General features: G+C 40.7%; 1 protein-coding gene across 1 annotated transcript in view; it reads right to left on the reverse strand.

Annotated features, from left to right (window-relative positions):
* Positions 1-12451, reverse strand: part of LOC139717039 (uncharacterized) — a 93627-nt gene that overhangs the window by 16429 nt on the left and 64747 nt on the right. The window contains exons 3-4 of the mRNA XM_071628551.1: positions 7223-7467; positions 594-704 (exon numbers count right to left, since the gene is read on the reverse strand). Of these exons, the coding sequence (XP_071484652.1) occupies positions 594-704; positions 7223-7467 (356 nt within the window). The remainder of the gene's footprint in view (positions 1-593; positions 705-7222; positions 7468-12451) is intronic.

Raw genomic sequence — 12451 nt, forward strand, 5'->3', positions numbered from 1 at the left:
GTAATCGTGCACGCGTGGACAAAGCATTCCCCAAACGCTGCAACTGGTGTCTCCGATTTCACCAAGCCGAATTATGTAAATGTATGCGACGCACCAGCCAATCGCATGCGCGACCCTGCACCGTAGCAATGCTGGGGATATTGGCGCGGCGTTCGAAAGAAGCTCAAAACTGACGATCCAACATAGGGTGCTGAAAATTCCATTTTCGATGGGAAAACCTTAGTCTTATGCTCTGGAATTTAGTGTAGATGTAGAAAACATATCAAAGATTCGATTTCTGCAAAAACCCTAAATCGACAAAAATAATGGTCAAAATCTTTGTACCCCGCCAGGAGGGAATTTGCCCTTGCGACTTTTGCCTGAAACCGTTGTCGCCGGTCACATATTGTGGCACTTCTTTAACTCATTGAGGGTGGGCTGATTTTGCAACAACACGCATTTGCCATAGACACTTGACGGAATATACTCGGGACTTGTCTTCCAACGGGTTAAAGTGAATCTGTACGGCCATGCACACATCTCAGCAAATAAAGACTTTATTTATCTATATACAGAAGGAAAATGTGTGTTAATAGGCTAGCCGATGCCCTCACCTGTGGATTGATGGCAAGATTGAGACTCTTGCTGAAGGGTTGCTTGGTAACCGCAGCTGCGGACCAGTGGCATCCAGACAGGCACAGCGTCTGCTTCTCATCCTGTGAGACCTGCATGGAGGAGGAGGAGAAACAAATGTGACATTTACCGCACTTAATTCAGTCAGCATTCACATTACTCAACCCACACCAATCCTCTGAATGTAGTAGAGCTCTTTCTGTGGAATCTTGCAGACAATCAACAAGAAAATTTGCAGGACAGCACTACAGAAACATCTGATTATCCTCATCTGGACCAGACTGCAAGATTTGAGTGAGAAATCACAAATATTGAGCACTTGTAAATTCCTTCAAAATGTACTGGATCTATTCATTGCTCTGAAATAAAAGTAAAAGAGTAAATTGGTCTGACATTTGAGAGATGCTATTCTTTAGCTGGCTTGGATCAACACAATATTCAAACATGTTGAAACAGTCAGCAAAGTTAAGTTTCTCAAAAATGATGCATAATAACTACCTCCACTTGAAACAGTCCTTTGCGGTGTATATTACAGCTCCAAACACTGGCAATGGAAGAGGTATCATTGAAATCATGTAGGCCCCTACAAGATTTGTTTGTTTGATTGTTGTTGTTTGTTTGGTGGTTTGTTGTTTTTTTTTTGGGGGGGTGGGTACAGGGGAAGAGTTGTTTTTCTCCATGTTGCATGCAAGAATGAAACCACTGTATACTACTTGAGCTTATGCCACACATCTCAAGTTCAAGAAGCGTTTTGATCCTTTCAAGTTGAAACAGACGTGCGAATGTGATTGTTTTCAGAACGCATTGTGCCATCAAGGTGTTCCACAACGTCAGGTGGTGGTGTCATCACGTAGTGAGTATTGACTCGTTTTCACCCCCGTGCCAAGAACACAGTGACAGTCACTTCCTTAAGGTTGGGGGGGGGGGGGGGGGGGGGGTCTCCCCTCCATACCTGATTTCAACTCCCCATCTTCAATCCCCTCCCTCCCCCCCCCCCCCCCCCTTTCTCCTCTTGTTTGGTCCCTGGTCCCTACAGGCAGCTGCCAAAACCTCAAAAACTTCACACCTGCTGAACTGCCAGATCTTTTGCTCAATAAACTTGTAAAATGTTGGAGCCATGCATCAACATTTGAGCACCTACTCTCTGTTACTCAAATTCAAAGAATCTGGAAAAAAAATTCTTTACTTTTGTTTTCTTTTGAGGAGGTAATTATGTTTTGTTTTTTCAAACAAAAGGCCTCATATTTTGTGTTTTCTCTTTTGGCTCTGATTCTGTGTTTTGACAAAAGTGGCTGCATACCATGTAATTGCTAACTTGAGTTCTCCTTGACATGAATCAGAGTAATTAACAGATTTCTCTCAAGTTTTCCTGTTTGCCGCTACACTCCCTGCTCAAAACAAGTGCAAGGACACTCATTCCCTGCAAAGTTGATTAAATTTCCCACAGGAGCATATTTTGCTTTCTGAATGTATTGTTAGCTGTTCTACTGTAAAAGTGGATATATCTGTGTGACAGTAATTTTTCATGCTTGGCCAGTTAAGATGAATTTCGCACGTTTTCAATCTTGCGGAATCAAGACATTACCTACTGGAACATATCGCAAGCAAAAATCTTCGCAAGCTTTAATTTCCATGCTAGTTTCTGATTTTGCAAAATGTGTGAAAATTTTGACTTTTACAGTATCACATTTTAAAGACAGACTTCACAATGCACAGTTCAAAACTTGAAATGAATCTTTTCCATTAAAAAAAAAATCAACAACACACAATTAACATAATCTTTTCGATAATGCCATGTAAATTTTGGCGGAACAATACTTCTAAATTGTCAACCCAAAGAGATGATGATAACAACATTTTCTTTTTCACATGATGTGTTGTCAAAAAGAGTGGATGTTTTCTCAATGTGTTTGATCAAAATCGTGGTAACTTTCTTTGCAGGCAGCAAGCATATTGCATCAGCTCTACTCTGAAGACCTTATGTGTTAACCATGTCCACATTTATGCATGTTTGTATGTAGGTATCCTATGTATGTATGAATATATACATAAAAAATATATTTGAAGGTACCCCTCCCAAAAAAAAAATAGTGGCTCAAAATAACAGGAAACATAATAATCCATTTTGAATTCTAAGTGCCCGATCATGCCACCAAAAGATAGCCTTTATGGAAATCTGGTGGCCCGACATCAGTTTTAGCTGGCCCCAGGCCCGGGCCACTGCTTATGTACGTGTAGGGCCCTTTATATACAGATAAATGTGTAATTTGTGAAAGGACATTTCCCAATCAATGTGGTAATAAATCTCTTTGTTTGCAATCACCTATCTTTAATTGCCTAGTATTTTCATCAGCATTTATTTATCTATTCTACTTTGACGAAGTTCAAAGGTTTGTTTATAACAGCCCATTCAGGTGTTGTAATACTCCCCAGTCCAACAGGAAGGCCACAATAGTTAGGTTCACACGCTGTTCTTAAACTTCACGTTTAGGTCGAAAACTTAACTCTCAATGATTAGCTTGTAGTTTAGCACTGTGTGGATGCACTTGAAAGTTAGCAATCTCAAAGTTTAGCCTATGATTAAAACCACGAGACATCCTGGGGTTTACGCTCTCTCCACGAGCAACTGGGGTCCCCACTCGTAGCTTCGCTCCATGTGGACACCATGATCGATGAGCTTGTGAGTTAGCGTAAACCTCGTTTCTCGTTCACAGCTGGGTCAACCTCCAGATGCGCTATTTTGTATGGGCATAAGGTCATCTAGCAAAGACTCTGCACTTCCGGTGCAATCATTGAGTGGGATTCGCTCGTAAGTTGTAACTTAAAGTTTAGGTGTGTGTGTGAATCCCCGTTGTGAATTCAAGAGTGGAGCTAATCATCGAAAGTTAAGTTTTCGACCTAAACTTCAAGTTTGGCAACTGCGTGTGAATGAAACTAATGACCTGATAGAATTAATGAGATCAGGTAATCTCTACTCATCGACAATTAGTTTCCAGACATTTTCGCTGATCCACAAAGAAAGCACTCCAGTGTGCCTGCCATGGCAAACTAAGCACAAAGGGTTAATCTTTGATCCCAAAGAGCCATCTCTGTCTATATCAAGAAAAGGAATGAGAAAGGTAAATACTACCACATCTACTATCAGAGCAAACATAGACGTACACTATTACAATCATCTTTTTTTTTATCATACAGTCTTCAGCACGCCTAGACCACCACTCACCTACGTGGGGTTACTGGGTGTCCCCGAGCACACCATAGACAAAGACAGAGATGAAAAGATGAGCCCTTAGCATGAATGCGGGATGGATTTCAAATATTGAATTTAGCTCCACAATCACGCCATCCAGCCAGAATGTGTCAAAGTCTACACCAATATGATCATCTTTACCCCCTCCCTTCCCCTTACCAAAGAGCGTCTGGACCAAAAAGCAAACAACCAACATGAGTCAACACTCTGAAAGTGAATGGGGGGGGGGGAGGGGAGGAGGGGTGGCTTTGTATGAATAAAACCTGTCATTTCCATTTACTGGTGTATAATATCTCAACAGAATACACATAGATAGTTGTCTTGATCAAGGGTTAACCGTTGCTGTGCCAGGGGGGTGTTTCATAAATCTGTTCCTAAAGTTACGAACAACTTACAAGCGACTGGTGATCATATCTTGTGCTGAATTATAGAAATTCTGATAAGTATAGCACATCAGAACTGATCACCAGTCGCTCGTAAGTTGTTCGTAACTTTACGAACAGCTTTATGAAACAGGGCCCAGGTAAGTTTTCAGCAAGTGTCAAGGTGGCAGGCCTCCAGTGCCAGAGTTACATTCACTTAAAACCCGTTGAGGATTGACTGATTCTGCAACAATACACATTTCCCATAGACACCTGCCCGAGTATACTCGGGACTCATCCTCAATGGGTCAAGAATAAAAGAATTTGGATTCCAGTATAAACCATGAACATGGCAGGTTAGGGGTTAATGTGCACACGCAGTGCAAATATAGAATCAAAGTCTTATTCATGTATACTTTGTGTGGCTAGTGTCAGTTCCTTGTCAAGATACAATAGTCCCTAACCCTTTTTGTGCCAAGGCACTTATTGGGTTAACTTACTCAGCCTTCTCATCAGCATTGAGTACTACATCCAGACTTGACTGAGTTGTAAAGTTAGCAAAGCCTACTCGGAAGTGGCAATGTTCCTCATCAGTTCAACAGGAAGGCTAAGGTGACACAATACTGATAGAGATTAGGGGGATTAGGTAATCCCTATTCATTGACACGTAGTTTCCAGTCATCTGTGCCAATCCGGTGAAGAAAAAAAACCTCCATCGTGCCTGCCAGTCGGGCGAGCAAAACACAGTAAGGGTTATGAGGGTTATCATTCGCCAAAAATAAAAAAGCGATGCCAGACATTAAACAGACCTTATCTCTGGATTTTTTTCCCCTCTCCACTTCAACCCAACCGTTCATTTTAGCCCCATATTTTTGGCATGACTCATGCCTGTACATGGCCTTGATTTCTTCAAACACAGCATGATTTGGAAGGTGTAACAAGTAGCAAACATGGATGGTGTCTTATATCATACAGTAGTTTGGGATATCTTGTCTGTCATGACAAAGGTAGGTGCAAAAACTCAAAATCAGATTAGACCAAGTTTACGGCTTTCTTCTAATGCCATAACTGAAAAAAAAAATTGAAATGATCTCAGCATTTTTTCTCATACACCATAAAATACAATAGGCACTAGCTAAAAGTTTACAAGGAAGTGATTATCACTGCACTTTTTTGTGTTTTTTTTTTTCTTGCGTGAAAAGTTGTTTGCAAGACATCAAGTACCTTACACTTTACTGATGTCAAAACATAAAATTTTCAATGATTGCTATTTGCATCTGTGCATCTTTGGGGAGGAAATAGACTGTGTGTGTCAGTTCAAGCTAACTATAGTTCCAGCACTGTAACAGCTAAAAGATTATTCCTGTTTTGATTTGGTGTTCACATCTACTTTTGTTTTCAAACATGCCTAAATTGAAGGCATTAAGGATAAAAAATTGGTATCATTTTCCTAAGTGCTCAGGGATGCAACCTAGAAAGTTTTGTACAAGCTGAAATTTTTGCAAAGATATTTTTTGCCAATTGCTACTTGTTGGACAGTTTTGCATGTTATCAAGTTTGCAATGGAGAGGGTCTAGATGTTGTGACATTTATCTTTCATGTTATAAATAAGAATAAGGAACAAGTGATGATACTAGAACTGAAATGTTTTTACTTGTTGATTCCTTGTACATAAACCAGTAGTGTTGTGCATCTGAAGTACTCTACTAGCGTGTTCTTATACCCCAGATATCGCCACATCCTGGTAGTGGTCCACACAGCATGCTCAACCTACAGCAGTAAATAGCTGTGCACGATCAAGCAATGGCCTTGCTTGATTTTTTTTCTTTGAAGATATAATATTCAATCAAATTGTAGTTTTTGCATGATTTTATATTTGTGCCTTGTCATTTTCACTGTTCAAAGGCAATTCATGAAATTCATGAAAATAAAACCACCGCAAAAAATGTCAGCTTGTACAGTAGTAACAGTCAGTCCTGGAAGACACGCTGTTTGTGGCATCGGTAACCCCCCCCCCCCCCTCCCCATTCTTTGAGCTGTTGTGGTGGTATTTTGGCCGTGTGTATGATGTCCTGCGGATGTGGATCACTTTGTTACAGTCTGGTTTGGTGGTGTACCTGGTTATGAAACCATACAGACATTAAACTCTCTGTTCATTGCTTTTAATATCATTCTAGTTTTCTGGTAGCATGTAAATGTTGGATGGACAAATTTATATTCTAACTGATTCTTTGTTGTCACTGGCTCTTCCTTCATTTCCCTCCTACATCATCCCCTAATCAAACCCTGACCTGGCTACGTTTCCAAATGTACCTTACATTAAAGTGAGTGACTATAAAGCCCGCCGCACACTACACGATTTTGCCCCGATTCACCGGTCTTAAGACCTTAAGACTAGAAGTGTGACGTCACAGTCTTGCCATTTTCTAGTCGTACGACTGGGTCTTAGCGCCAGTCGTAGAGATTTGACATGTTGAATCTCTACGACCAGTCGTGAGCTTTCAACCATTCACAATGCAGCAAAATGCAAACGCACGCAGCGCGCTTTACAGTCAGGTCGTTTAGTGTGCGGTGTCCAGTAGTACGACTGGTCTTAAGACCCAGCTTGGCTTAAGACTTTAAGACCAGTCGGAGCGTGTAGTGTGCGGTGGCCTTAAGGGAGGTGCAATTTGAGAGTGGCTTTGCTCTCAGCAAGCAACAACGACAACTTTCTGTTCAAAATTATCTTTGTTTTCTTCCAAGTCTGTCTCATTCAAGATTGCCGAAAAGTCAGAGTACTAAAAAAATGGATGTTTTCTTGCAAGTAATTTTTCACGCTGGGCAGGGTAAGATGAGTTTCATGTGTTTTCAATTCCTCGGAATCAAGACATTTAACGGTGGTAATTAACAAGTAAAAATCTTCACATGCTTTTTCTTTAACAGTATCTCCTCCTCTGTTCTTGAATTAGCAAACAAGCTCCTGCAGCAGACGGATGACATCCTTCCCAAAAAGATGTACCTTGAGCAGGGCGGCATCGACGTCCGGCTCGCCGAAGACTTCAGATATGTCGTGCAGGGTGTAGGTGTCGTCGTTGAGGACCCAGTCCCCCGTCCCCTCCACGAAGTGACCGCCGAAGACCACATGCTTGTTGGCTGCGGAGTGCAGGAGGACGCTGCGTAGCTCCTGAGACAGCTGCTCCGTCGACGGGTTGATCAGCACAACAACACCCAGGTGTGTCCCGGAGTGAGCAAAGCTGACATGGACTGGAGATTGATGGAGGGAAGAAAGAAAACGCAGAAAAAAAATGAATGAAAACTTAATTCTGAAGTGAGATGCATATTCCTAGCCAGTGATATGAATTATTTGTTTTAACCCGTTGAGGACGGTTTGATTTTGCTACAGCATGCATTTCCCATAGACACCTGCCTGAGTATACTCGGGACTCGTCCTCAACGGGTTAAAAGAAAGATATTCGCAAATTGACTTCACTACAGCGTACTCCCATTGTAACGAAGTCCTCGGGACAGGCAATTTTCTTTCGTTATATCGAAATTTTGTTATAACCGAACAAATAAACAATAAAAATACATAGAGAGGATAATGTTGCGGCCTGAATTTTTACTCTGTTGTAACCGGAATTTTGTTATAACTGTTTTCGTTATAATGGGAGTGCACTGTATATCGCCATCATATTTGCATAACTTGTTAGTTTGTGTTCTGTTGATAAATTTACAATACCTTGTGCAAGTGAGTCACATGTGTGCGCATATTTCACACACATACTTACGGGCAATAAATAAATGTGGCACAGAGGGTTCTAGATAAATTTTGAATTGAATGGAATTGAAACTGGGTTGGATTAACACATTTTAAATTATTTTGCAATTGAAATTTTATTTTGTTGGGAGGGGGCAGGAATGGGCCCCATGATGAGTGAGGCACAAAGTGAAGCTAGCTAGTCAAATTTGAGAAGGAACACTCGACTTCGTCGTTTAATTCACTGTGCAAACATTGAATCTTGATCATGATGAACTATATACATTCAGAATGATTCACTCCTGTTCTCCAGCCATTACCCATTTGAGGGGCATTGCAGTAAAAAGCAATAACACATCCTTTATGACAGATGTGAATGCTACATAATCGACGCACTATCTGATGACATATGTCCTGACTATACACAATGGCCGTTGCACACTCCAACGAGGCATCATCAGCACGACCGTTGTGTTATCACTTCCGGTTTCTTTCACTACTCAAGGGTTGCCCTGCATCATGCATGCAGTAAACACGCTTTATCATATCAATGCAATGATTGGGACTCCTTTTTTATTTCTCAGTGCGACTACACTGCAGCTTTCAGAGGCTAAATCTCTGATGACTCCCTTCATCTTTCATTCCAAAGCGCTAACACCATCCCCCCCCCTCCCCCCAAGGAATACGCACATCGATCACACCTACACATTCTTGCTAAAGAGCTGTGCACGAGACAAGACGGAAAAGAGAAAATTTCTCCGCCCAGACTCGGTGTAGGGAATAGCAACAGACGAGCCAGCCTCAGAGCGGGAGGGGGAGAAAAAAACTGATAATGCCCCCGCCTCATTATGAGGAAGGCCGCACTCATCTCATCCCGCATCCATCACACGTACAATGTATGCAGCATTAATGCGACCAGTTATATTCTGTATTGTATATGCCGCATGTGTGGTCACATTGCCCATTGATGGGCGGGTGGAAATGTTATGCAGCCGGCTTCACTGTCGCCTCATCCTATTCTTTATAGCAGCGTGGTTCGCTATTCAGAAGGATGTGTGCAATTACACACATATTTACTGCGGAACAATACTTCAATGTCACACATACTGTATGTGCCACTCACATTCTCCAAATCTATGTACAAATTCTCTGCATATGTACACATGAGACATGGACAGATGTATGAAACAAACATATTATTCTGGACAATAGTGACTCACACCTAATCTCTGCTCTAATCTTGTCATTACCACTGGTGACGTGTCTCTAATATACATGGTAACACTAATTTTGGCAGCTTGAAACAGCAGTCACAGAGTTACAGCGTGGAATGTATAATTTGAAGGGTTTATTGCATATGAAGCGTTTGATTGCTAAATGAGCTTATTCAGTTTTGGTTAATTTGAAATATTTACAATTATCACTGCTATAAAACAAAGAAAATAATAACGAACGTCAGGGAGGCGACTAACGAATTGAGTGGTGCGCACACTAGCGGGATCTCTAATGTATGACGTAATCGCTCACAAAATTATGATATAAAATGTGGGATATTTTTAATCATAATTCAAGAATATTTAGTATGTACCATGTGAGTTATCACTTGAGAGGTTTTACTTTGCTCTTTCTGTTGATGGATTTACTTTAAGCTGTTGAGGACAAACAGATTTTGCTATACACTTGTATCATGCATTCTCATGGATACCTGCCCGAGTATACTCAGGACAAGTCTACGTGTTAAAATGTTTGAAAATGTGATCAATCTGTTCATATTGTAAATCCACTTCTGTGCATCCCTGACATAAGTCCTAAAATTTCCATGTGCCATGTTGAGAGTTAAATGCTCCCATCTACAAGTCAAATGTCAATGTGCTTCAACTGCCCTTGAGATTAGTCCTATTCTATTCCATTCCCTCTTTGAATGCTCCCTTTATTGGTCCATGCCCTTTTCCACCACATTACCCATAATATCCACTTTGACAAGTTCTTCCGTCGCCACTGGTGGTGGCACATTATCTCATGCATTGCCACTGAATACGTAATAACGATGCAGTCCGCCAGCTTGTCAACGCCTCGGAGGACAATTCATCAGAAAAAATTCATCAAGTCCAATTGACCTTGCGATTACACTCTCAAAGGTCAAATATACTGTTAGCCTCGTCGACCAGAATTTTCCTTCCATTGAGCTCATAATATTGCAAAATGAAATTTTAAATCAAATTCATCACATGACTTGTGTCAGTGACGATAAAATGAAAACTTGAAATAAAATAACGGCCTCTGGTGTTCGCCCACTGCAAAACCATTTTATCATGAATATGCACTGATTCTACTCATAAATCTCTATATCCTATCTACTTCTCTATACTGAACCTCCTACATGGAATCTATATTCTCATTTAAAACTGCAATGGAAAAAAAAATGATCAGGTTTATTGCTATTCAACTATGCCAGCATCTTTGATCACAAGAACCTAAATGAAGTCTGAAAATACTGGCACTTCTTTCCTGCCATGCTCATATCCAGGGCAATTCAATGGGTGAATATGCCAGAGTCATAGAAAGCTTTTGTGGCATGCTTTTACCACAAATTTGCCTCTTCCCCTCCCCCCCCCCCCCCTTCCCTGCAAATGTAACACCTAACTACCCAGCTACACAGAACAGCCCCAAAGCTCACAACAGTTTCTAGGCCAATCCAATGGAGAGATATGATGTGCGGCAATCAATAAAATTCCTTTGATATGATTCATCGTGTCATATGGGCTGGAAACTCCCCTCCACGTCACTATTCCTCCCCTCCCCCCCCCCCCCCCTTTTAACATCTGGTACTCTATTAAAACATCCAATTGATTTCATGGACAGTCGGGAAATCGTGGTATGGGAAATCATGGTCTATGCTTACATATGTGAAACAGGACATAATGAATTACAGACAATAAAATTTGAAAGAGGCTGCATAATTTCTATTGAAAGTAGGTGTTGCTTCTAATGTCCTACTTGATATCATAATATGGAAAAGGTGTTGCTTTTCTGGTTTTTAGCACATGCCTGACTCTGTAGGGAACATAGGAATTGTCATGAGTACCAGGTAATAAATTTGTTGTAGTCTATTACAGCAGAGTGAAGACTAGTCAAGATGGCTATTTCCTACTTACCCGCCATGGGAGATCCATAATAGAGACCATTATTGTGGTAGATGATTATATAATTACTGCTCTTGCGTTTTTGGTTTTTAGCACAAGCCTAACTCTGTAGTGAACACTGGAATTGTCGATGAGTAATAAATTAGTTGCAGTCTATTACAGCAGTGTGAAGACTACACAAGATGGCTGTACTTATCCGCCATGGGAGCTCCATGAGAAATGCCATTGGCGATGTGTGCAAATGGATGGTGATGTTTTTCATAAGACCTAGAAGAGCACTTAACCCATTGAGGACAAGTACAAGTATACTCGGGCAGGTGTCTATGGGAAATGCATGTTATAGCAAAATCTGTCCGTCCTCAACAGGTTAAACATGAAACTTTCTCTGGTGTGTAAAGTGAATAGAATTATGTAAGGTAAAATCATGTGGTATCATTCCTAAATGGTCCCCTGACATAAGATTTCCATCTTCATGATGACCTCTACTGATGTGTAGAGGTCTGCAGATCACAAATTCTGGATGTATTTGCTCAAAATTTGACTTATGGATTTAGGACATAGACAAATGGCTGAGATACATTTGCATCCAAAACCAAAGAGGCCCTAATAAAAGGCAAGACACAACTTTTATTAGGACCACTTTGTTTTAACTTGTATTCTGATAACTCAGCTATTTCAAAATCGATTTTCATCATATAAAATTTGAATTCCTCTTAGAATTTTATGCTCTTTAATATTTCATAAGTGGTTTTAATTATCTCGCAAAAAGTTACAATCTGAATCCCCATCTCAACCAAATCTATACCATCCCTTTAACTTTCTCGCCTTTCGTGACGTCATCCACAGTAAAGTCAAGGGAAATAGGCATCACAATGCCAAGCGTAGTGCACCTAAACTTGAATAATGCACAAACTTGCAAAACAGTCAAGACAGGTCTCACAGAAGAACACCTCAGAACCTTTCCATTTTGACAATCACTGCTACAGAGAAAATGTCCCGAAATTGAGAGTATGGCTAGAAAGTTGTGGAAATGTATTGTATGAAAAACCTGCCCTGCTATTCTATAATGGTGCACCTTGTAATAGCAAGATGTATGCCATTAGGTATTGTTCTGCTTAATCCAGTTAGCTCTGCTGTTCATGACATCACAAAAGAAAGGGAGGATGTCCTAGGGTTGGAGCCTAGTGGGTACAAAAAAAAAGGTGTAAAATTTTAATGATTAAAGCATTTGAAACATAGTAGAAAACATACTAAGATCAAACAATTTCCAAATTTGTGGTGTGCAGACCTGTTCATTTCAGCAAATTTAGTGTCAGGGGGCCTTTAAAGGGATAGTACAGTTTTGGTC

The sequence above is a fragment of the Diadema antillarum genome, unplaced genomic scaffold, assembly GCF_040938485.1.
Source record: "Diadema antillarum isolate AM-2024a unplaced genomic scaffold, OU_Dant_1.0 scf00000071, whole genome shotgun sequence".
Classification (NCBI taxonomy): domain Eukaryota; kingdom Metazoa; phylum Echinodermata; class Echinoidea; order Diadematoida; family Diadematidae; genus Diadema; species Diadema antillarum.